The 22,861-nt window shown below is 47.0% G+C and overlaps 1 protein-coding gene across 2 annotated transcripts in view; it reads left to right on the forward strand.

Moving 5' to 3' along the window:
* The window catches only part of ASTN2 (astrotactin 2), a 567,068-nt gene that overhangs the window by 74,743 nt on the left and 469,464 nt on the right, over positions 1–22,861 (forward strand). For both annotated transcript variants that reach the window (XM_067542151.1, XM_067542150.1), the window contains exon 2: positions 6,382–6,569. In XM_067542151.1, the coding sequence (XP_067398252.1) occupies positions 6,382–6,569 (188 nt within the window). The remainder of the gene's footprint in view (positions 1–6,381; positions 6,570–22,861) is intronic.

Raw genomic sequence — 22,861 nt, forward strand, 5'->3', positions numbered from 1 at the left:
CTTTTGAGGGTGGTAGAATAGCATGAGGTATATTTGAAGGGCATAAATATCAAGGAGGGGTAGGAAGTGTTTGAAGTGGTACAAGGGCACGTCGTCTTGTGGTGACGATTAAAGATCAGGAGTCAGTGCTGACGTTAGATTTATATCGTCTGCCTTTGATCGTTAATTGATATTGGCTTATCTGTTTGTCTAGCTTGGAGACCGGTCTGTTCCCTTTGTTGGCAGAGCCCAGTTAGGTGGATTTCTCTGCCCAGGGGGCTCTCTGGGGCCACTGCAGCATTCTGTATTGTTGCCTCTTTCTTCAAATGGGGTGGAAAAACAAAACCAAAAGAAAAAGGTAGGGAGTGCAAATATGTTTGCTTGTCCCGGGTGCTAAAATGCCCAGTTACAGCTGTGATGCCTAGGGAAATGTCTCTAAAGATGTTACACATATATAAATAAATGGGGGAGATAATTAGGAATAATGAGAGAAAATTCTACCTTCACAATCTTCTCCCTTTCCTCTGAGCTTCTCTTCCCTCTCTTTCGCCTTTCACAGTTTTGCACCTGTGTGTATGCCGTCCTGCAAAGTGTGTGTGTGGGGAGGGGTCAGTTTGCAGAAAGATGCCTGAGAAAATAAAGCTGTATTGAAAGTGATAAACATGCAAGCTGATAATCAGGATTAAAAAATGCCTACGAGCTAGGCCTGTCTGAGGAATAGCTCCCCAGGGGAAGTGGGGGGAAGCCCCATTGCTTGAGTCATTTTGAAACTAGTCTGAACACAGCACTAAAAACCAATTCTGCAGGGAGCAATCCTCTGCTGCCAAGGGCGGGCGGAGATTTCTGTCTGGGAGACTCTGCATAATTTTGGATTATTAGTTTAAATAGTAGATAGCACTGACACACTTATAAAATAATGGGGGTTGGAGTATTTGTGGGTACCTCAGCGCAGAAGAGACTCAGAGTGAATAGTGGGAGGGCTGTCGCAGGGCAGGATAGAGTTGTGTGTGAGAAGATTGCAAAGCAGTTGACAGCGCTTGTCTGGCTCCAGCCAACATAAGATTTGTTCATTGGCATGGTTGTTACAACATATATACACTCATCAGGTTCATACTCCATTTCTTCTGGTCTCGTTCAGTGGTGGAAAATGTTTGGTCATCCATGTGGGCTGAGTGAAATCTCTGTTAGGAGGGTGCCAGTCCAGATGGTGTGTAAAGGGGCATAGAGAGCATGATCTGGGTGCTGGAAATTCCCTGGAGGCTATTTTCCCTAGGGACTTGGTCCTTCGTGCAAACATGACTGGCAGAGTCCAGCAATCTCTGCAAAAATCAGGGGAAGGGGGAGACAAAAAGGAAAAGCACCAGGAATGTTCAGTTATCCTGGGGCCATGCTACTGAGGTAGGCTGCCATGAGCAGATTGGCTTATTTTAATCATGACCTTCAGGAATTAAATAAAAATACAATAAACATGGTAGATTAGAAAGAACAAGCCAATTAAATACAAAACATGCTTTTGTGAAGCTATGACAGATAAGGCAGAGCTGCAACCTCCAGAATAATTGATGAATGCTAAATCATCACGCAAGGCCTGGGGACAGTGGGGAGGGCATGTGTGTGGGGGCGGGAGATGGGTTTAGGCTATTGAATATTTCAAGAGTTGTAGCGTACTTTGGAAAGGGGAGAAAGGTGAAAAGCTATGGTTGCTTTTATTTGCTTTCAGTAAAACAAAGGGAGTGGAAGCAGGAGGGGGTTGAGCTGGCTTGGAGCTGGAAGGCATGAAGTAACAATTCTCCAACTTTAATATTTGCTGTTTCATTTTATATTCATCATGTCAGCATAATCTGCTTTTATGGGAATCGTCTTGGTTCCCGACCAAATGCATTTAGGCTCTTTTGCTTTTAAGTTTGATAGTAATGTGACTTGAAGACTTCAGTGAAATGTTTATATGTAAGGACTGGAGCAATGGCAAAGAGAAAATGGAATTACAAAGTCAGAAGGGATCTTACTCCTGGGTCTCGCCACCACTCTCCTTGTCTCCCTCGGACCTTTTTCACCAACAGATGATCTAGTGGCTGGCTGAAGCCCAGTTCCTGGGCTCTGCTAAAGGAGACTTTTTTCCCCTGCTTCCAACGCCTTGGGGCGTGCAGGCTATTGCTTGGTTTCTTTGTAGTAGCTAACTACACAAACCAGCCTTTTGGGAGGCATGGAAAGACTCTTCTCTTCTTCAAGTTCATAGAATTGAAGGCCAGAAGGAACTTTTAGGTCACCATAACCTGACCTCCTGCTTGAGCAACGAACGCCATCTTTGACACAGGAGAAGGAAGCATCTTATGCCTGTTGCTATTAATAAAACAAATCCCTGTACATTGCCATTAATGTACCTATGCTTGATAGGACAGGGGTGAGACTCACTTCATGCCCCAAAGACCTTGTAGTGTAAGTAGAGGAGGCAAACTGAAGACAAGTCAAAGGGCAGGAGTTTGGGTAAGGGTGGGACTGGGAGGACAGGAAGGATCACTGGAAGAAGGGGATTTTCAAGCAGATGCTACAAGGAGAAGAGGGGGTGTTGGGTGGGCAAGAACAGCAAGGCCGTTCCCCGTTTAGGTGGGAGTATTCTGAATCACGGCACAGAGAGTGGGAGAAGGAGCAGCAAAGTTAGCGACTGGGGAGATGAGGCAGAGGTATGGGTGGTGGTGGTGGATTTGTGTAGGCCACGGCCTCTAGGTGAAGATGATGAATGGGCTGAGATGAGAGACAGGAATGCCTGAGGGAAGGTGGAGGAGGTGTAGGATGGGAGAAAGCACCTTCAGCAGCAGCCTTCAGGCCACACTGGAGGATGGGGAGGCAGCTACGCCAGACGAGAGCAGGCCTTGGTAATCCAGGTGAGAGTCAGAGGGGATAGTGAGAACAGAGTGGATCGTGGGGATAGACCTTAAGGAGAATCTGGTGGTGAGGGAGGGGGAAGAAGGGGGTTAGAAGTGATGAGATTGAGAGAGGCGAATGAGAGCAGGGTTGTCAGTAGCCAAAAGGAGCAGGGAGAGGAATTAGCAGCAGACAGGAGTTCAGTGGAGTCCATGCAGCTGTGACCCAGAAGTACACGCGCAGTAGGGTGAGTCACAGCCAAAATACAGATGGATCTTCCTGTATTGACAGTGGAGCATCCAAGGCTCGCTCCTAGCTGCAGTATAGACACACCCATAGACTGGTGTGAAGCAGCAGGGTGCTCAGGGGTTTATAAATCTGGGGTAAACCGAACCAAATGTGAAATAGTCCAGGCCCTAGATTTCCAGTAAAAGTGTGGAATAAAGTACAAGCTGAAGTGTCCAGACTAAGCGCCTTTGGGAAGTGACTTTGAGGAATAAGGCACATTTTACTTTCGAAGGAATCTAGCTTCATTTAAATCTTGTATCGCAACTAACTTCGAAACTTCCCCAAAATGTTCTGCTCTGGCCCAAGGGGCGCCACGTGCAGACATTCAGATGGGGAGGGGGAAATGTGTGGAGAGGAGCAGAGGTTGGGAGGATGTTAGCTCTGAAGCATTTTCTGTGTTCCCATCCTCGGAGGCAGGGCTTGAGAACTGTAGTGCTGGGTTCCAGGAGGCACCAGCACAGATTCTGCAGCGAAGGGCTGGTCCACACCTGAAACGTCCCTCGGCGTAACCACTTCTTTCAGGGGGGTGACGAATCCGCAACTTTCAGAGGTGTAGTTAAGACGACCTAACCCTTGGGGTAGCCAGTGCTAAGTGGACAGAAGAATTCTTCTGTCACCTTAGCTACCACCTCAACTACAGCAAGGCGAGACGCTCTCTTGTCACTTAGTGCGTGTCTACGCTAAAGTGCCCCAGCGGTCCACGGTGCTGGTTGGAGTGCAGACAGAGCCATAGTCCTGACAATAGGCTTATTGTGCTGCAAGAAGCACATTTTGCTCCTGTAAATGGTACTTTCCGCGTTTGATGCAGTGCCGCAGACTGGCAGCTCTTTGACCCTGTGTTGATGGAAGTCCTGTCTTTCAAATGACCTTTAAACTGTGGTCCCCATCTCCTTGTGCTCATTAAAAGGGCTTGTAATGTTTTCCCCATACTGGAGTTGGGCTGTGACCGGAACTTTTCCCTTCTCCTCTTGTGAAATCACACTCTGCCTCTCCAAGCTCTCCCTCCTTGGACGTGGGGCTGCTCCTCACTTCCTCCCTTGAAGTGTCCTATAGGGTGTGGAACACAGTTAAACAGCTGCTATGGGCTCGCAGAGGGGAGCTGTGTTTCGCTAATGGGAGAAGGAAACTCCATTTGAGGCTCTTTGGAGATGAGAGGCGCTGTATGAATGTGGGGTTTTAATTTTATGAGACACTCCCTTTAAGCTTTACCTAACCCTAGCATGTCCTTGGGCGTAAGCTATGGGGTCGAGTTTTGATTTGCAGGATGCCGAATGCAAGGGCCGCCTTTGCTGGTGTTCTGTTCCTGGAAACGGCTTTATTTATGTGATGGGATGGGGAGGGGTTATTTGCAGAAAACCTGCTTTGGTGGCAGTGGCGTGACAGTGAATTCATGCATCTCTGAGGTGCAAGCGTGCTTGGTTATATATTCCAGGCTTGGTCAGGAGTTTATCCTCTGATGCGACCGTCAGAACGGAGTGGGAAAACTAGCTGCCACTGTGCTTGTGAAGGAGAGCTAACGAGCGCAGGGGATAACCAGCTGTCCTCCAGTTAGATTCAGGTGGCCATGCCACTGTCTCCCATATGTCGGCAGAATAATTAGCAAGGTGCTGAGCAAGGCTGTTCATAATATTGGCCTAACCGGGTCACTGCAGCCAGGGAGCCAGTCTGCCGTGAGGACGGTAGAAACCTGATAGACAGGTCAACCCAGCCCTGTGGACAGGGTTTGCATTTCTTGATGAGGTCTTCTCTGTGAGTCCGGGGTTGTTCTCGTGGTCTAAAACAATGACAGCAGGGGTCAGACGGTTTGTTTTTAATGTAAGATACATGTTGCTTTCAGGGCCAGAAAAATCCGTTTGCCCCCCAAGAGCAGGAGGCGGCTTTCTTCCTCTTGCTCTTCAAGTGAAAGGGCCTTGAGCCGTTGATTTCTGCAGAAAAGAGTCAAAGGCTGGAGGCTTGGTGGCTACTAGGAGAGCCTTACGCCTGTGACGTTTTCCTGAGTGCAAACTGGCAGCTGCTAATGGTTTGCCTGGACAGCAGCCGTGTGAAGCTGACCACACTTGTCTCGCTCATGGCTGCAGCTCAGAAACTGATGGGCAGCTGTGAGGTTGCCAGGGATCCTCCTTCATTTCCTGCTGCTGCTGCACGGCAAAACTGCGAGCAGCAACGGAGGCAGAGGAACAAGCTGCTGTCCCTGGGTTGTGCCGGCTCCCTATCTTTGGGACCTGCTTCTGGCTAGAAGGTGTCTGTTTACGGTGCCATAAGTGTGCTAGGTGCTTTTGAAAAATCGAAGGTGCTGCAGTCTCAGCCCCCAAGCTGTTGACAGTGTAAATTCGAGTATAAGGAGGGGCATGAGAGCAGAAACTAATGTCAGGAGAGGAAGGCTAACAAAGGAGCCATTCCAGGTGTCACATCTGCTCTTCTCACCCAGCAGCTTGCTTTCCCATTTGCACTGCCTTCCGCTGGTGTCTCCTTGTGCTTTGTCGCCACGCTCAGGAAGTGGCAGTGGCAATTGTTCTGTGCCAAGCAGAACTGCGGTGCCAGTGAGCTAGCCATGGAGAAAGGTGTATTTATGATAACCGCCAGTTGAGTACCCGCTGATCTCTGCTTTGAATTGATGACCAAAACCTCTGTTGAGATCACCCCTCAGATCTCTGGGAGCCACTTATTCTTGCACTCCTGCCCAGGTGGAGGATTGTCATGGGACCTTGTCTTTCAGGGATGAGGTCCTCTGCCTTTCATTGCATAAGAAATCTGATGTCCTATTTCTTGTGTGTGTGCGCGCGTGCGCAAACACACTGTTGTTCTGTCTCCTACCTTACTAAAAAGAAAGACCCAGTTTACGTGCCAGCCCTATCACAAGGGCCATATAGTGTTTAAAAACACCGTTATCATAAATACCTTGTTTCTATTGAACATCTCATCCAAAGATCTCAAAGCACTTTTTAGCCAGTAATTAATTAGGTCTCACAACTACCCCAGCCTCTGCAGTGAGGGCAGTATTCTCACTCCATGTAAGGGGGGAAATGAGGAACAGAGATGGATTGACGTGCTCAAGGTCACCCAGCAAATTGGATGCAGTTTTGGGGATAGGACCCGGTTGTCCTGGCTCCTAGTCCCTTGTTCCAGTCACCAGAGAGACACTTGTTCCTCTCACTCTAGTCCGGCTGTTGTGCAGTGACGGGAGACTTGCATTTGAAGGCAGCTCTGCTGTGAGCGTAAGAGCTGAACCTCGGTTGTTTTTTGTTGCTGCAGAGATGTCTGGGACTGTGGCTGACATTTCCTTGGTGCACTGGAAGCAGCAGTGGCTGGAGAATGGCACCTTGTATTTCCACGTCTCCATGAGCAGCGCTGAGCAGCTGTCCCGGGCCACCCCGCCCACCCTCCAAGAGCCTTCTGAGATCGTGGAGGAACAGATGCACATTCTTCACATTTCTGTCATGGTGAGTGAATCCTTCTGCCCTTCCCTGCCAGATCTGGGGGCCAAGAGGAGCCACTGGGAGGGAAGCCCAACTGGTGGCCAGACGGAAGTGGGAGGGTGGTGCTAAAAAGAGGATACACTAGTTTGTCTCAATCCAGCTTCCAGTGTAAAAAAGTCTGTATCCCCTAACCATCAAAGCTGCCCCCGATTACTGGGCCTTGGCAGAGAGAGGCAAATGACTGACTGGGCCTGGAAAATGAGCTATGCTTGTTTCTAAAGGTATTCGCTCCAGGGCAGGGGTGATTCATGCAGAAGCCACCATTGCCGTTGCCTCTCTAGCACATGTGCTCTGTGTGGAGCTCTCGGGCGCTGTCAGTAGAACGCGTCTCACCAGTGTTCAATTCTGACACGAAACGAGTGGATGGGGCAAGTTAATGTCTTGATGCTATTTTTTAAGCTGACGCCTACCCATCAAATGAGTGTCAGCTGTTGGCAGATCCTGTGCGGGTTTGTCATTAAAAACACATCTCATACTTGCAGTATTCTGCAAAAGCAGTTTTTGTTTTCCCAAGAGTTTGGATCAATCTATCTTTGGTAACAGAGACATCAGTACGTTAGTGTGAGTGTCTTCACAGTATTATCCTTACAGCACCCTGTGAGACGGGAAGTGCTAGTCTCCCCATTTTACAGGTGGGGAACTGAAGCACAGAGAGACTCAGTGACTTGACTTGCCCAAGGAAAGTCTGTGGCAGAACTGGGAATTGAACATTAGTTTCCCAAGTTCCAGGCTAATGCCCTAACCACTGGGAAATCCTTCCTCTCTTAGCTGTTGTGGTTATGTTTGTGCTGTTCCTTCATTGTTGAGTGGCCTTGCTGGGTTCAAGTCATAGGCTCTCGAGAAAGTGCTCTCCAACTGTATTGCATGGCAGAGAATGCAGGGAAATAGGCAGTTGTAGGAAGGTGTCTCCAATCCATGCCTGGTATTTTATTTTTTTATATATATATAATATTAAACCCCAACATGTTGATAGCTTAGAATTAGTGCATTGGTTCAGGAATTGTGCTTGCTAGTTTATTCTGGGCTACTTCAATTTTTGTCTTCCACTTGAACAAGGACTTGCTCTGCTTTCTTAAAAGATCAAACCTATATAAGAAAGTGAACTAAATACATTACAGAAATGGGTTGTGGATTTAGATGGGACATCAAGTATAAAGATTTAGATGGGACATCAAATATAAAGATACATTACATTGAGACTTCCGTATGAAGAGAGAGTGAATTGTCTGGGACATTTTAGAGAGGAGAGGAAAGATGGCATTATTGAAGTATACAAAGCAGTGAATGGGGACGGAGAAGGTAAATTGGATGCTCTTATTTATAAGCAAAAGGGATCGGTCAATGGAACTGAAAGACGACAAACGTAAAAATGTTAAAAGGAAATCCTATTTTTTTCATAATGCGTAATTAACCTGTGAACCTCATTGCCACAGTACATCATTGAGGCCAAGAGCTTAGCTGGAGTCAGAAAAAGAGTGGACATTTATATGGATAATGAGAACATCCACCGTTAACGTTAGATGGAATCAATTTTTAAAAAGCAATATAAACTCTCATGTTTCAGGGCATAAGCCAACTACTAAGTGGTTGGGGTTAGGAAGACACTTCTCCCATAGGAAAATTATGCCATAATTGCCCCTTCCTTTACTAAGCACAGTTGGAGAGAGGATGTGGGACGGGGGGGACCATTGCTTTGATCTGATGTGGCGACTCCTATGCCTGTTCCTGTGTGGAATAGCCTGGAGGAGTTGAGCAGATCTGAGCGAAACCCAAGTGTTGGGGTTTCATTACAAACTTGAAACTTTGCCCAGTTTTGATGAAAAGATTCATTAACTTTTCAAGTGAACCAGGGCCAGGGTTTGAGTGAATGTGAGCAGATATATGGTTTTTGCCTCAAAACCATGTGAAATTTACAGCTTACACAAAACCAGGTGAAACTCTTTTTTTTTCGACAGAGACTTTTTCATCTGAATATGTGTTTTTTGCTCAAGCAGCCTTGTGACTGGTCTTCACTCAAACATTAAACTGTCCCAGCTACGCCGCTTGGGGGTGTGAGCAACGTAGTTAAGCCGACTTACATCCCCTTTTTACAGTGCTAGGTCGATGGAAGAATTCTTCTGCTGGCCTAGCTCCCACAGATTCGCTACAGCCAGCGGGAGAACCCCTCCTGTCACTGAAATCAGTTTCTACACTGAAGTGCGACAGCAGCACAGCTGGAATGTTTTAAGCCTAGACATAGCCTTAGCTATGCCCTCCCGTATCCCTGACACGCCCTAAACCTACATCCCGAGGCAGCCTGACGTACCTGTTCTATCTGTTCTGCAACTCCAGTGGGAGTCAGGTAACTATCCCGTACCCTCTCTGCTGTCATCCACCGCCTACTCTACCATATCCCAGCCACTGTGCTCACTCAGTATCTAGCCTCTTGCCACCCCCATAGATATTAGATTTCTCCATCACCTGTTCCACTTTGCCATTCTAGTTCGGACCACAGCATTTTTTTACCCTCATTAGACTTGCTAAATGCTCTCCTGTCTCTCATTACACTTTATGCCACAAAGTCCAGTCTCCCCTACCCACCCTCTCAATAGATGAGAGACATCCTGACGGCTATGCAGAAGTGGTTCTGAGGCATTCCTTCAGCAGTAAATAGCTACTGCGACCCCACCCCTTCTACACACACTATCTGTGGGTCCCCTTCACCAGCAGGCTAGATATAACTGTGATCTCACCTGGTTCACATAGGGGACAGAAGGAAATTGGCATGGCACGTGTGACCCGTCTGTGCCCAGGATAGCTCACCTGAAAATGCTCAGGTCAGGGCAGACTGCAAAAGGAGAGCAGATTCTACCAAACTGGTGGCTAACACTGCAGTAAATTCACCCAGCAGTCACAAACAGTGCTTCTGATCCACTATACTGATTATCAAGATGCTAAAAACAAGAAGCTACACAGCCCCCTTATTGCATTTCAGTCTCAAGCTCCCAATTAGCAACTAGTCCAGTAAAGGGATAAGTTATTAAAATGCTATTCCCTTTACCGAAATGTTTTCCTGACCCCAAAGGGTCAGCCACAGTACCAGATCAATATTAAGTTTGGATCTTACCCAAAATACTATGCTGCAAGCCAATCCTTTAGTAACTAAAACGAAAGGTTTATTATAAAAGGAAAGAAACAAACAAGGTGAGAGGTGTTATATGATTAAAGCAATCCGATACATACAAATGATTTGAAAGTCCGCATCATGAAAGTCCACACATGTATCAGGTTTTCATTAGAACTGTGGAGTTAGCAGGCTTGTATAGTCCCTCTGGTGCACATCCAGTATCTGGATGGGTCTCAGTCCTTTATTTCACAGCTTCAGGTGTAGAATAGTTGATCCAGAGGTAGAAAGCAGGAATGAAGATAACATGGGATGGAGCAGCTGGCTTTTATGTTTCTTTGCCATGCGGCTTGTGGAAAGTCACAGAAACAAGATGGAATCCACGGTCACCTGGGCAAGTCCTGATGACTCACAGGGTGTAGCCCCTGGGTTCTTTTCTTGTGTTCCTTGTACCTTTTGAGTTCCCTTAATGAGCCATGAAGCAGGCTTATTGCTACTGCTATCCCATCTGGGGTGTCGCCCAGAAACACCACACAAGTTGAAATACAGATACATCAAACACATTCATAACTTCCAATACAAATATAACACACACACAATATCATCATATTTAGCAACTTACAACTTTTCTAATGGTACCTGACATGGCCTTTCTCATACAAAGTATTGTAATTTTGCAATATTGATATTAAATCATATCCTAAAAGATCCCCCTAGCCCAGACAGCATCAGAGCATTTGTTTATCTTTCAATCTGATTTAGGGAGCTGTGCTATTTAACTTTACTTGTGTCCACATTCTGTGTGCGAATTTCAGCATGGTGGAATACAGGGCCAGAGTAAAGGTTGACTGTGGAATATCTGCTTCTCCTGACTGTCAAGTGTTTGGTGGGATTGGATGGCAGCGCTCTAAAGACGCTCTGTTCGTTTGGCTCAACGCACGTTTCCAATCTGAACGCCACCTTAAAGAAACATTTTTATTTTGGATTTGAGTTGATCTCGGTGCTTATGCACTGTCTGGCTTTCTGGTAGCTGGAGTGTGCAGATCCTGGAGGCTGAGATGCTTGCAGATAGATGTCCTGGGTTTGCTGCACTTGTGGTAAAGAGGGTAAAATCCATTTTTGAAGTCGGGAGGCAAACTTCAGGAGGGAATCAAGAAAGAAGGGGGAGCTCATGCGGTGCTGGTCTGAGTGGGGAGCAGAGCACAGGTCAAGGTGGGGGTGAGGATGGTGCAGTGCATATGAGATGCAGGAGTGATCCAATCACATCTTAAATTTAATAGTGCTTGGCATATTTCACAGTTGATTTTCCTTTATTCTTTACTTAGAATTTTCTGGTGTTCTTGGTTTTGGTCCTTTTGCATTATATTGTTAATGAAGTGAAAGCGCGAGAAACTTTAATCCTTTAAGTTCAGCTAATTGTGTTTACACTGAATGACTTCCCTGAGGGAGAGTTGGGGGGGAAGGGACACCAAGTAGGGAGAACCGGAGCTCAGCTCCCAGAACAGGTGGTAATGGAGAGTAAGAGATGCTCCTGATAGGAATGGATAAACTTTGTGGATTGCTTGTAAGGTTATGAATGGTGATAGATTTGATGGGTACACATGGCCATATTTCTGTTTATTGGGGGTAATCATCCCTTTCTGTAAAAGCCATGAATACAGTGCAGCAATTACCCAATTCTAACGTCTGCTGCTAATGTTCCTCAGCTCAAGGGCATCTTTAATAGCAAAATAATACTTGTTTTCCCCCCCCTCACTGTTTTTCCTAATCTCTCCCCAATGAGACATAACATTAATTACAGCAGTTAGAGGGAATTCATTCTTTATTACTGTCTGCCACCCCTTTCGTCTTGGCTTGAGTATCCAAAATTCATCTGCTGAATGAAAAGAGGGGGGGGTGGGAAATATGTAATGCAGGACTTTTATTTTTTTGCACAGGGTCAAGTAGAAAAGAATCAATATTTTTGTCATTATGCCTGTTATGTTTTTTCCATAATCTTAGCTGTCATTTGGGTTTAATTGTGTTGTTTCCTCTTGTGTGGAAGTAAATCTTATCTGTTTTGGATTAAAATTCAATGAAGGTCACAACGGCTCGAAAACTTACCAGGCTGCAGCAATTAATGTTCATTTGGCTTTGATAAATTGGAATGTTCCCCACAATAGGACTGGAGTGGATTTCACAAGCAATAATTCTTCCATTAACTCAATGATTCCCTGCATGATGGAGCGTCTTGTCACTGCTCTGTTTGTCATCTGTCACTTCAAGGATCTGGGCATATGCCTGATATGATTTATCATGATTATTGGGGCTGCTTGTGTCAAAACATTTAAAACTGCTAATTATTCTTGCCCTGTAAATTGCTGAATTAAACAAAACACACGATTCATTTTTTCCCCTCCAGCTTGTTCCCCTGTTTAATTATCGTTCTGGGTTATTATAAATCCATGCCGAGAGCTGCTTTTAATAGCATCTGGCTTGGAGATGGGTCTTATTTAGGGGACTCTAGGGGAAGCGCTGCAGGAGCTGGTGGAAGGAGCATGCTTAATCTCTTGAATGTAGCTTGTTTGGTTCTCAGTACTTCGGCTGAGCATACTATCTATCTATCGTACTTCATGGGGCCTCTATCATCGTAGTATCTGAGCCCCTTGCAATCTCGAAGGCATTTATCCTCACAACATGCATGTGAGGTTAGGGCAGGGCTGTTATCCCCATTGTACACTTAGGGAACTGAGGGACAGAGAGACTGTGACTTACCCAAGGTCACACAGGAAGATTATGGCAGAGCCGGGACTTGAACCCAGGTCTCCCAAGTCTCCCGACTAGCTGGAGTGAAGCATCATTTTTCACATGCTCACTGACATGAAGGCAGATCCCATTGCCAAAACCAACATGGGTGGGTACAGCTCACAGACTAGATGGATTCAGGTTCCTGATGATTTGAATCTGAAGGCAGTGGTACCTCCCAGAAGAAGGAGGTTTCATCGTTGTCTGCTGGCAAGAGGCAAGCTCATGAGGAATGTTTGAAGCCAAACCCCAATGGGCAGAATTCTTCTCCCTTGGCTACAGTAAGGCCCTGGGGTGAAGCTGAGAAATGGATTCTAAGGTAATAATGAATCCCTCTTTGAGCGGAAGGAGGCAGGGGATGAATCTTCCCAATGGTGGAGGAGAGAGAAGGGAAGCAAAGAGGTAAATTAGCTCCGCTCAAACCCACAAGAATTGTAGAGGGTCCGAGCCCGTGTTTGGGAAGTAGCACGAAGAACAAAAGGTCCCTGGGGAGGTGAAGGAGATGAGGCATGCACCCAGGTGTATGGCCTCCAGGTAGGTATGTGCTTTAGGTAAACACCACCTGTGCGTCAACTCACTGTCCGAAGCCTGGAGGCTAAAACCCTTCTACAAATGAGGCTGGTGCAAAGGTTCATTCCAAGAAACTGGTAAAGCAGCAGTTTCTAAAGCCTGCCAGTGGCAGAAGGACCTTGGTCACACATGTTATGGGCTGGATTCTGCCATCCTTGATGCTGCTGATAGAGGAGTAATTCCACTGACGTCAGGAGTGCCTTGGGGGTGCATGTGCATCCTGACGCTGGCACTGTGCATGCGGGTGTGTGTTTGCATAGACAAATTCATCCGCTGATTCTGCTGGGGTTATTGCTTGAATGTAATGGGCTCTCATTGTCTTCAGGGAAACGTAATGAGCAAATTCATGGCCTTGTTTCATCTCCTTCCTTTCTCCCTACTAGGGGGAATACATGAGTGTCTGGAATAAAAGGCAAACCAGCCTCATCACATTTCCTACACCCACTTTCTGCCTGACTGGCGCTGGCATTAGCCAGCCAGCTGCTGGAATCCAGTTCTCCCAGTGGATTTTTTTTCCATTTGAGCTCTTATTTATATGTTACCATTTTTATTACTGTCCTTATGTATCCTGATGTTTCCCTAATGATCCATCATTGGGGCTGTGTTCTGCCAGCTTCAGAGATGGGCATAAAGTGTGCTCTTAAACCTTTCACTCTGATTTAGCAACCTGTTCCTGCCTGCTGTGAAGTGTAGTCTGGGGATAGTTGCAGGGGGCCTGATTCTACTTGCTCTACTGCCAGTTTCACACCTATTTAACTTCACTGGAGCTGATCCTGATTACACAGGTGAGTGTGATTTAAAATCCAGTGATGCCGATAGTCTTGTTTCTGGGTCTGGTCCTGGGGTTACTGCTGTAGCAGGTGCTGCATAGGGGTTGATGGAGTTTTTGAAGTGGATACAACCTCATTTCAGGATCTTCCTCCCTGCCTGCATTCAGCACCGTCCATGTGCATTAATTTGCCATTTCACCTATGCACCATTTTGCAGCAACTTTCATTCTACACAGAGTTCGTTTTCTGGAGGAATGCAGCTCTCAGTTGAGTTTTACCTTTGAGCTCTGCTGGGCCAAGTACCTTGTGTGGTTTCATGTCTGTCCTGCACAATAGTTCTGATGTGTGTTTTTAATTTTTCCCCAAGCACTGGTGTTTTCAGGTCTCAAAGGCTGAGGGAGTCCCTTGCTTTGTACCTGTTCTTCTAAGGTCTGAGCTATACACAGTTTTTGTCCTGATAGAACTGTGTAGGTGGGAATGTGGGATATTTTAGCAATATAGCTATACCGGTATACCCCTAGCGTGAATGCATTTTTCCTAGTATGATTATTCCCCTTCCTGTATGTGATGATTACGCTACACTGGTATGAGCATTTGACAAAAGTGGATACCCAGAGTTTGGGGCCTTGTGAGTTGTTTCCGCTAGAAAGGGAAATTGATGGTGGAGCCAGGAAAACTCCTGTTGTCATAAGCACAGAAGGAATCAAAGAGCAGGATGCCATTCCTATTTTTGCTATTCCGAACTTGCCTTTCCAGCCAGCGTACTGTGCTCAGAAAGTCTCCTTTCTTAGCTTTCCATAAGGGCCACGTTACCAGCACTTCTGCTGTTGTCTGTTTGGCTTTCTGGTTACATTTGTCTCTGTCTGCCCTTTCTCTCTCATGTACACAGATAAACCGCTCCACCAATCCAAGCTGTAGCACTGGAAACCCCTTGGGCCACATGGTTTAGCTTCTAGTCAAGCTCTTCCATGTGCCTGTGTTTTTGGGTTCTTCTGCTGTTGTTTCATCAACCTTTTTACATTTCTCCCGAACAAAAGGCCACCGTTAAAAACCTATGCCCAACCCATAACAACAAAGTTTAACCCAACCCACAACAGCCTATTTATACTGGTAAAACTCTGCCTGCACTAGGGAAGGTGGATGTTGCTTTAACTACCCTGGTGTTGGTTAAAGTGGTACAACTTTTGTACGTAGATGCATGCTAAGTGAATGGATCCAGAACATCCCTGATTTTTCTGAGGCATGTCCAGTGGTATAGATTGCATGGGACAAATGCTCCAAGTCATTCTCTGCCTGAGGCTTTATTGAAGAAGTTATACCTTGACCTGCAGAATCCCTGAACGTAACGCTCCCATCTTTTGGGCAGTTATCAGATAGCCTATTGGCTCCATAGCTCTCTGCATTTGTTCTTCTACTCTGAACACAAGCTGTCCCAAAGGAGACCCCCCTGCCCAAATAGTTCTAAGCTTAGCCTTCTCCACGTGTCCCCAGGTGTCCTTGGCTGCTGCATAGAAGGGCCCAATAGACGCAGGGTGACTCTCACCCCCCCGCGTCTTGCGGGAGTGTGTGGTTTTGGGCTGCCGCCAGGCTTCTTGGTGGCAGCCTCCAAGCGTCTGTCAGCTGTCTGTGTTGGGGAAAAATGGTGTAACATGAATAATGAGGTAATGAAGAAGGCACAACATCTGTGTCATCATTTCTTCACCAGGAGGTCAACTAGATTCATAAAACATGCACTTCCAGCTTGTGATGTGTTTAGGAGTTAATTAGGAGAGGGAGAGAATTGCTGCCGCAGCATATATCCTTATGTGAAAGTTGTAAAAAAAACCGAACTGATTTCAAACAAATGAGCTTCCTCGTTCCAAAAAAAACCCAACAACCCAGTTCTCAGTCCCCATGTGAGAGTCCTGTCCCCGATGGGGAAATGAACGGATAGCCCCACGTACAGATGGGCTGAGCATCCTGCAGTCCCAGCCACTAGGAGCTGCAGCGATCTGCCCTGTTAAAACCCTCCTCTGGTCCCCAACTGGGCATTTAAGTCCTTTCTTCTATTGCTTTGCAGAACTGAAGTCCCCATGAGGATGTAAACGGGGATGAGATATTAATGGTCCAACTTGCAGTGGTGCTGAGTTCCTGCATTTATAACAGAGGTCCGGGCAGGAGCTCATTCCACTGGAACTTAAGCTAACAACTCTTTTCCTTACCCCTATTCAGTGAAGCACTTAAACACCTTGAATCTAATGGGACACAGCTGCTTCTAAATCAGGGCTCTGATTGGGAGCTGTACATGAATGGGCATCGGTTTTTTTCCCATGGGGTCAGCACCTGACCCTTGCACAGGTGGGCACAGAAATCCAGTTCACTTCTTATGTGAGTTAACAGCCCTAAAGTGTCTACCCTCTGCCGCCGTCACCTCCACCACCTGACATGCACGGACACTCATGAAGTTTTTATAGGACATGGAAAGAAATGAATGGATCCTCCACAGACATGAGGTGGGCGAGTAGAAGTACTGCAAGGGGGGAAAGAGCAGATGAAATCTTTCTTCAGCAGCATGGTTGAGTGAAGCAAGAAGTAAGTTTTGCGGTCTTCTCCTTCTAGTGCTGTCAATAGCATCTCCAGCTCAGTTTGAAAATTTCCATAATGTTCCATTAACCAACTTTTTGGGGGTTGAGAAAGAAGCATCCATCTCATTTTCCCATCCTTTATCAAGACAGCGTAAAACCTTGCGATAAGTGTAATTAACGATGTGCTCTTGCATTTAGGGAATTAATTTTTGGGGATTTGTCTTTAAAGCATCATTCTTGTGACAAAGACACCTGTTATGCTAATAACTTTGCGCCAGTCTCAGTAGAGGCCTTGATGTTTTCTACCGTAGTTACTCTGAATACATTAAACACTTTGTAGCATTCTAGTCTCGCAGGTTTTTTTTTTTCCTCTGTTAAAATATGTAACTGGAGTGCTCAATTTGCATCTCCAAAAGAGCAGGGTGAATACATTTTAGTCCATCCACCTAGGTTCTACCTAGACTGGGCAGTGAATCAACTTTCTCAAGACATCCTCAGAGCAACAAATGGTGCTAGCAGCCGGGGAAGCAGCCGTAGGAAGCATTCAGGAGATGCTTGTTTATGCAGATAGTAGCAGATGTGTGGAACGTGCTCCCAGTTTAAGCACGTTTAAAAGAGACAAGTGCTTGCAGAAGAATGTTATTGCAGGGTAGCTGATCAGGCAGATGGGCCCAGGAAGGGCCAGGGAGATGAAGCTGGAATGGGAGTGCAGCTGATATCCAAGGACTCAGATCAGGATTTTGACAGGGTGAGGTAAACGCTGAGATGCCAATGTCTCTAGAGAGCACTGGGGGGGATGCACACAAGGCACTTTATAACAGGCTGTTTCTTTTCATATATGGTAGTTCATTGGGCTATGAATGAAATACAGTGTCTCAAACTCTAATCTGAAGGGTCACGCTCATCTTGGAAAAAAAATCATGGAAGCCCAGTGTTTGGACTGTCACTTGTATTGCAGACGTTTGTCCTCAGCTCCTTGTCTGAGCCTCTCCTCTTATTTCTGCATTTAAATCCCCTTCTCCATCTTACCTTATTTATGATTTATTTTGTATAAATGTGTATAAAGGGCCCATCAGAGATCAAGGCCCTGTTGTGTTAAGTGCTGTACAAACCCAGTGAGTCCTTGCCCCAAGGAGCTTGCAGTCTAAATAGACAGGACAGAGATGGGGGGGGGGTGGTTTAAGGAAACATAAGTGAAGTGACTTGGCCACATCGCACTGCAACACATCAGTGGCTGAGCTGAGAATAGAACTCGGGTTGCAGTACCTTTATCCACCACATCACGCTACATCCCTTAGCTCTGAGTCTCTTCTCATCCTGCATTTTAGAGTGTTTCCCCTTGGCTTCCTCCTTTCCTTGGTCAGAGCTCCTCCCGCCCAAGGAAGCAGAGGGACAGGGAAAGGAAGGCTTTTCTCTCTTGTCCCTCTTTGGCAGCTGGGCTCATACCTGACCAGAGCTGTGGGACTGTGGATGGAGCATACTGGTCTTGCACTGAAGGGTTATTCTCTGCCCCTGCTGCATGATCCCAGCCAGTCCTGCTGAGCTGCAGAGGTCGCTGATAAAGCACTCCTGTGTAGGAGCCTGGTGCTAATCGTGTGTGTTATGTCTGAGCCCTAGAGTATGTGATAGGCACCTTTGATGCATTGAAGTAACTACAGAAATATTCTGTAATCACTGGTTTAGATGTCATAATTTTAAACAGCCAGTCTCAAAACTACCTGGGACACTGTATGATAATAATGGAAAATGAAGCCAGACTCTGCTTAGTAACTAGAAAACCAGCCACTCAAACAAAATCCCCCTCTCCCCCCAAAAAAATCCAGAAGAGAAAAGCCAGTGGGGAAACAAGGGGTGATAACAAAGCATTAAGTGTTACATCCCTGCATGGGTATTCCTGGTACTGAACTCTGAATGGGCGGGAGTGCTGCACAAAGAAAGAGAAGCACAGGTGAGAGATGACTACAGATGACACAGTGGATGGCCCAAGATCTACTCTGATTTTGTTATCCCCATATAGTCTTTGCACCATGGACTTGGTTGGGCATCGGAATGGCTAGGAGCGCAAACCTTGGCTCTTGCCGGCATGCTGGGTTTCCAAATCCATCGGTTCACCTCTGTGGAAGCTCGTCTTAAGAGACCCCGCTGTGTCAAATGTGACCCTAAAACAGCCCTGTATAACATCTCCATGAAATTTAAATCCAAACAAATTCCAGTGGAAACCAATTTCTTTCAAGCATGGTGTTCTTTGAAAATAGCACCATGAGCTTCTGTTTCTGCACGATGACCAGATGAACAATGCTCGGTTTCATAGTAAAAAAATATTCTTCCTGACTGCCAGGCCTGCAGTGTCAGCCTGAGGTCCCCCATCAACACCAATAGCGTGGGTCCTGAAGGCCAAGCTGTGCCCTCGGCTACGCAGGCTTGCACTGATGTAAGTGATTGGAATGTAGCAATTGTGCCGATGAAGCATATGGAGGGATGGACTGCAGCTCTGTCTCTTAGCTGTGCTCACTCTGCAGAGCTAAGGGGAGTAGAAAGCAGGGGAAAAACCAAACCAAACCTTTCATCAGTCACTAAACTGAACACCTGAAACTGGATAGAGCAGATCGGTTTAGTAAGAACGTACCTTTTTACATAGGCCTGGATGTAGTCAGTTACACGGGTATAACTAAAGATGTGCTTTAAAAAAAAAAAAATTAGTTGAGCAAATCAAAACCCCTATGTGGATGTTCTTATTTCAGTTTAAATTTGGCTAATTAATACCAATTTAGCTCCAGGGAAGATCAGTTGATACAAGCCAAGTTGAAATTGAATTACGAGTGACAACACAAGGCTTTGCACAAGACTAAATACATCGGTTAAAACTCTCATTGGTTTAACGAAAGGTTTGTCTGCGCTTGAAACGCTACAGCAGCACAGCTTCAGGGCAGACGTTATCTACACCGTCGGCATAGGTAATCCACCTCCCTGAGATGTGAGCGCTAGGTCGACAGAAGAATTTTTCTATCAACCTAGTGCTGTCCAGCCCAGGCTTAACTACATCGCTCAGGAGTCTGGATTTTTCACACCCCAGAGCAGCATAGCTGGGTCAACCTAACTGATTAGTGTAGACCGACCCTGAGGGTGTAATTTTGAATATAGACAAGGCCAGAGTCTCTCTTTGGTATGGAAATGCCCTTTAAACAAACATTCCCATTGAGGGTCTCCAAGCCTAGGCATTGCAGAACGTTGCTAGTGCAAGAAACTTGCAGGTAAGGAGAAACCCTAGTGAAAGTGACTAGTGTATTTTCACTTTCCAGGCTGAGAACAGTGCTCACACACACAAAAGAAGTGAAACCTCAAACGTAAAGGTAGATTTTTGTCAGAATTTTTTTATTTGAATAATCTGAGGGTTTAATAACCTAGATAAGGGCTTTAAATAAGAGAAAATCTGTTTGACTAGCTCTTGCTCCTGTGGGAAGTCAGTGGCAAAATTCCCGTTCACTTAATTGGTACCACCTTCAGGCTAAGGATGGTTATTTTTAACTTGACCCTGTTCACACTTCACTTTCAGTCTCCCTCGCCTCGCCTCTGAGGACAAACAGGAATCCACGCTGTATTAGCTTTGGAAAGGTCTCTGTGAATTCTGAGTTGCAGCCTTGCATTCATTGCATGCCATGAAGAGGATAAACAATTACATTTGTTTTAAAATCCAATTATCTAAAACTCCCAGTCAATAATATATTTTTTTTAATAAGCAAAATGGTCCAAGCAGATAGGATATCCCCAGCTGGACGTAGCACTGACTCCAGTATCCCCTTCATAGCAAGCACGGAGCGGCTCCAAGGTCAGACTGGATTTATTAACTTATCTGCTAGGAAAAGAAGAAAGCTTCGAGCACCAACTTTCAGTCACTGCTGGGAAGGACCTTAGCTGGGGTCCATACAACCCCCCAGTTCCTGTCACCTTTTGTGTTGAATCGTTCTCTTGGTTCAAATAAGGGGAAAAAAGAAGGAATTCTCTTCCGCCTCCCACCAAGCCCTCCTTTTCTATTCTCTCTTGCTCCTGAGTTTACTAACTATCAATAGGCTGCACATCCAGGACTGTGAGAGCTGCTGTGTATTTGGAGTCCTTCCTACATCCCCACATGTGGAAGATCTGGCCCCAGACAATGGAGAGTGCTTCCATCAAGGGTGAGGGAAATCCTTCCCAGGGCAAGGGCCAGTTCTAAAGTAGGTGTGTTAGGGCAGTGGTGTGCAAACGGGGGACGGTGCAAGAGGTGCTCGGTATGGGGGGGAGGTCATGAAGAAACTGGGACCCCCCCGGTCTCGCAGGACCTGCTGTCATAATAGTAGGAGTGGGATAAAAATCGAGTGGATGTGGCGGAGTGGGACGGGAGCGGGATTAAAAAAAAATAGTCCTCCCGCGCCACAAACAACACGATCGCCCCGGCCAGCACCCACTGCTCTCCACCGCCCAGCTCTGAAGGCAGCACAGAAAAGGTTACTTTCAATTACAAATAATGGAGGCAGGGAGCAACAAACTCCATGAATGGTAAGGGGGGGGACACGACTGGAAAGGTTTGCGCACCACTGTGCTAGGGGGTGGTGCACGCCCACGTCCTGCTGATGCAGAGCGTGCATGATCTTGTGAGAGAGTTGGGACCAAGAGGCAGTGGGGCATTTGTACCTACCAGCCAGATGTCCTTGCTTTTCTCCCGGCATTTTTCATTCGTTTTATGTTCTCCGTTGGTGAGGAGAAGCCACGTGGGTGAAACAGATTCACATTATTGTGGGTTAGATCGAGTGTATTTCTCCCAGCCTCCTGCCGCCCCAGATTCAGGTTCTCTTATGGAACTCCCTGCCGAGCAAAGTTGGGTCTGTGCAAACTGGGTGCTTCCCAGCAGTCGTGTGCCAGCTTTATGGAGCTTTGAGTGACGGCTGGGTGAAATCAGGTGGAACGTGATGGCCACTGCAACAGAGTGCTGCATCGAAGGGCATTTTGTAGGGAGGAGCTGGGGTGGGGGGGTGAGCAAGCCCCAGAGTGAAACTCAGGGTGCAAAGCACCATGCACTGCAACGACCACGCTTCGCAAAGATCCGAGAGGGGAAGTGTGAGGATTGTGTGTGGGGATGACACTGTAGGATTAAGCTGCAAGCTTTGCTTGGCCTCTCCTGGAGATCCCATCATTATTCATGTCAGCGCCGGGTCTGTCACACTCTCTCTGCCACAGAAATTAATGATTTGAACTCCGCGACCTGCTCGCGCAATGGGATGAGACTCCGTAAACCGGCACAGGGCCGTGCGGCATGACAGAGATCCTTTCAGCGGCAGAGCAGGCAGAGTGCCAGGCGCAGGGGAGAGCTGCTCCTCTGCTGCAGAGCCGGTAAAGCCAGAGGGAAGAGGAGGAGGATGGGGGCAAGGTAAGGGCAGGCCGAGTTCCTCTGCCACTTGCTGCCTAGGTTCCTGTCAGTGTTATCAGGGCTGACGTGGATGGGCTATCCCTGAAGTGCTGAGAGCCAAAGTTGGCTTTTCAAGAAAGCCACCCTGTCTTGGTGTGTGGGTGGGTGGGTGGGTGGCAAATCCTCCTCTGATCACTGTCCCCCTTGCTTTCTGTCCCCCACTTGCTCCCTTTTGGCTGTTCTGTGGGGGTTCAGGTGCTGACGATGGCTCTGAACACTCTGTGCTGGAATAGGGCGTGTCAGGCTGTTTGGGAAGGAGGGTAAAAGTGGGCCCAGGCATCACCTGCAAAGAGAACTTCACTGCTGGGTCCTAGACCCTCCCACCCCCCATCAGTGCTCATCTGGGCACCTGCACAGGCTTATTGCTCCAGCAGCTGCAAGCTCAGAGCTGGTTTTTAGTTCATCTTTCTCACAGTGAACGTACTTGAACTGCTGCCTTTGCTACGCAGCCCTGTCTGTGCTCCAGCTCCAGTTGTCTGGGGGCGGGCGGAGGAGGAGTGCATTCAAGCTGTTCCAGGACCTGCCGCCCTCTCGCTCCTGTGGGCTGGGTTCTCACCTTGCAGAAAGCACATTCTCCTCCTCCCTCCACTGTGCTCTCTGTGCAGGAGTTTGAAATGTCTTTCCTGGCTCACGCTGTCTGTTTGTGGCCTCTCAGGTAGGCTGAGTCGCTTCTGATGACTCCGGCAGACTTTCTCTCTGACTTCCCCAATAGTGACTGTGCTGTGTGCTGTGGGTGGACTTGAGGCTCCCTCTAAAGTGAAGGAGCGGATAGAGCTGGGCATTCCTTACAAGTGGGCACTTCGCAAACTCTTCTGCCAGCGTTAGCCTGTGGTGGAACAGCCCCTGCTTTGGACTCGCATGCTATCCTTTCGGTGCACTGGCTAGTGACCTGCCGTCTCTTCGGTATTCCAAGACTGAGTTCTGCCTCTGCCTTTCAGTCCTGACCAGCCATAGCTCCCCCTTGTTCCAGACCTGGCTCTCTCTCTCCTGCGTGATGGTTAGCACTGCAGATAGCCATTCCCTGG

This window comes from Emydura macquarii, unplaced genomic scaffold, assembly GCF_026122565.2.
Source record: "Emydura macquarii macquarii isolate MOO-44397 ecotype Brisbane River unplaced genomic scaffold, CSIRO-AGI_Emac_v2 contig_691, whole genome shotgun sequence".
NCBI lineage: Eukaryota > Metazoa > Chordata > Testudines > Chelidae > Emydura > Emydura macquarii.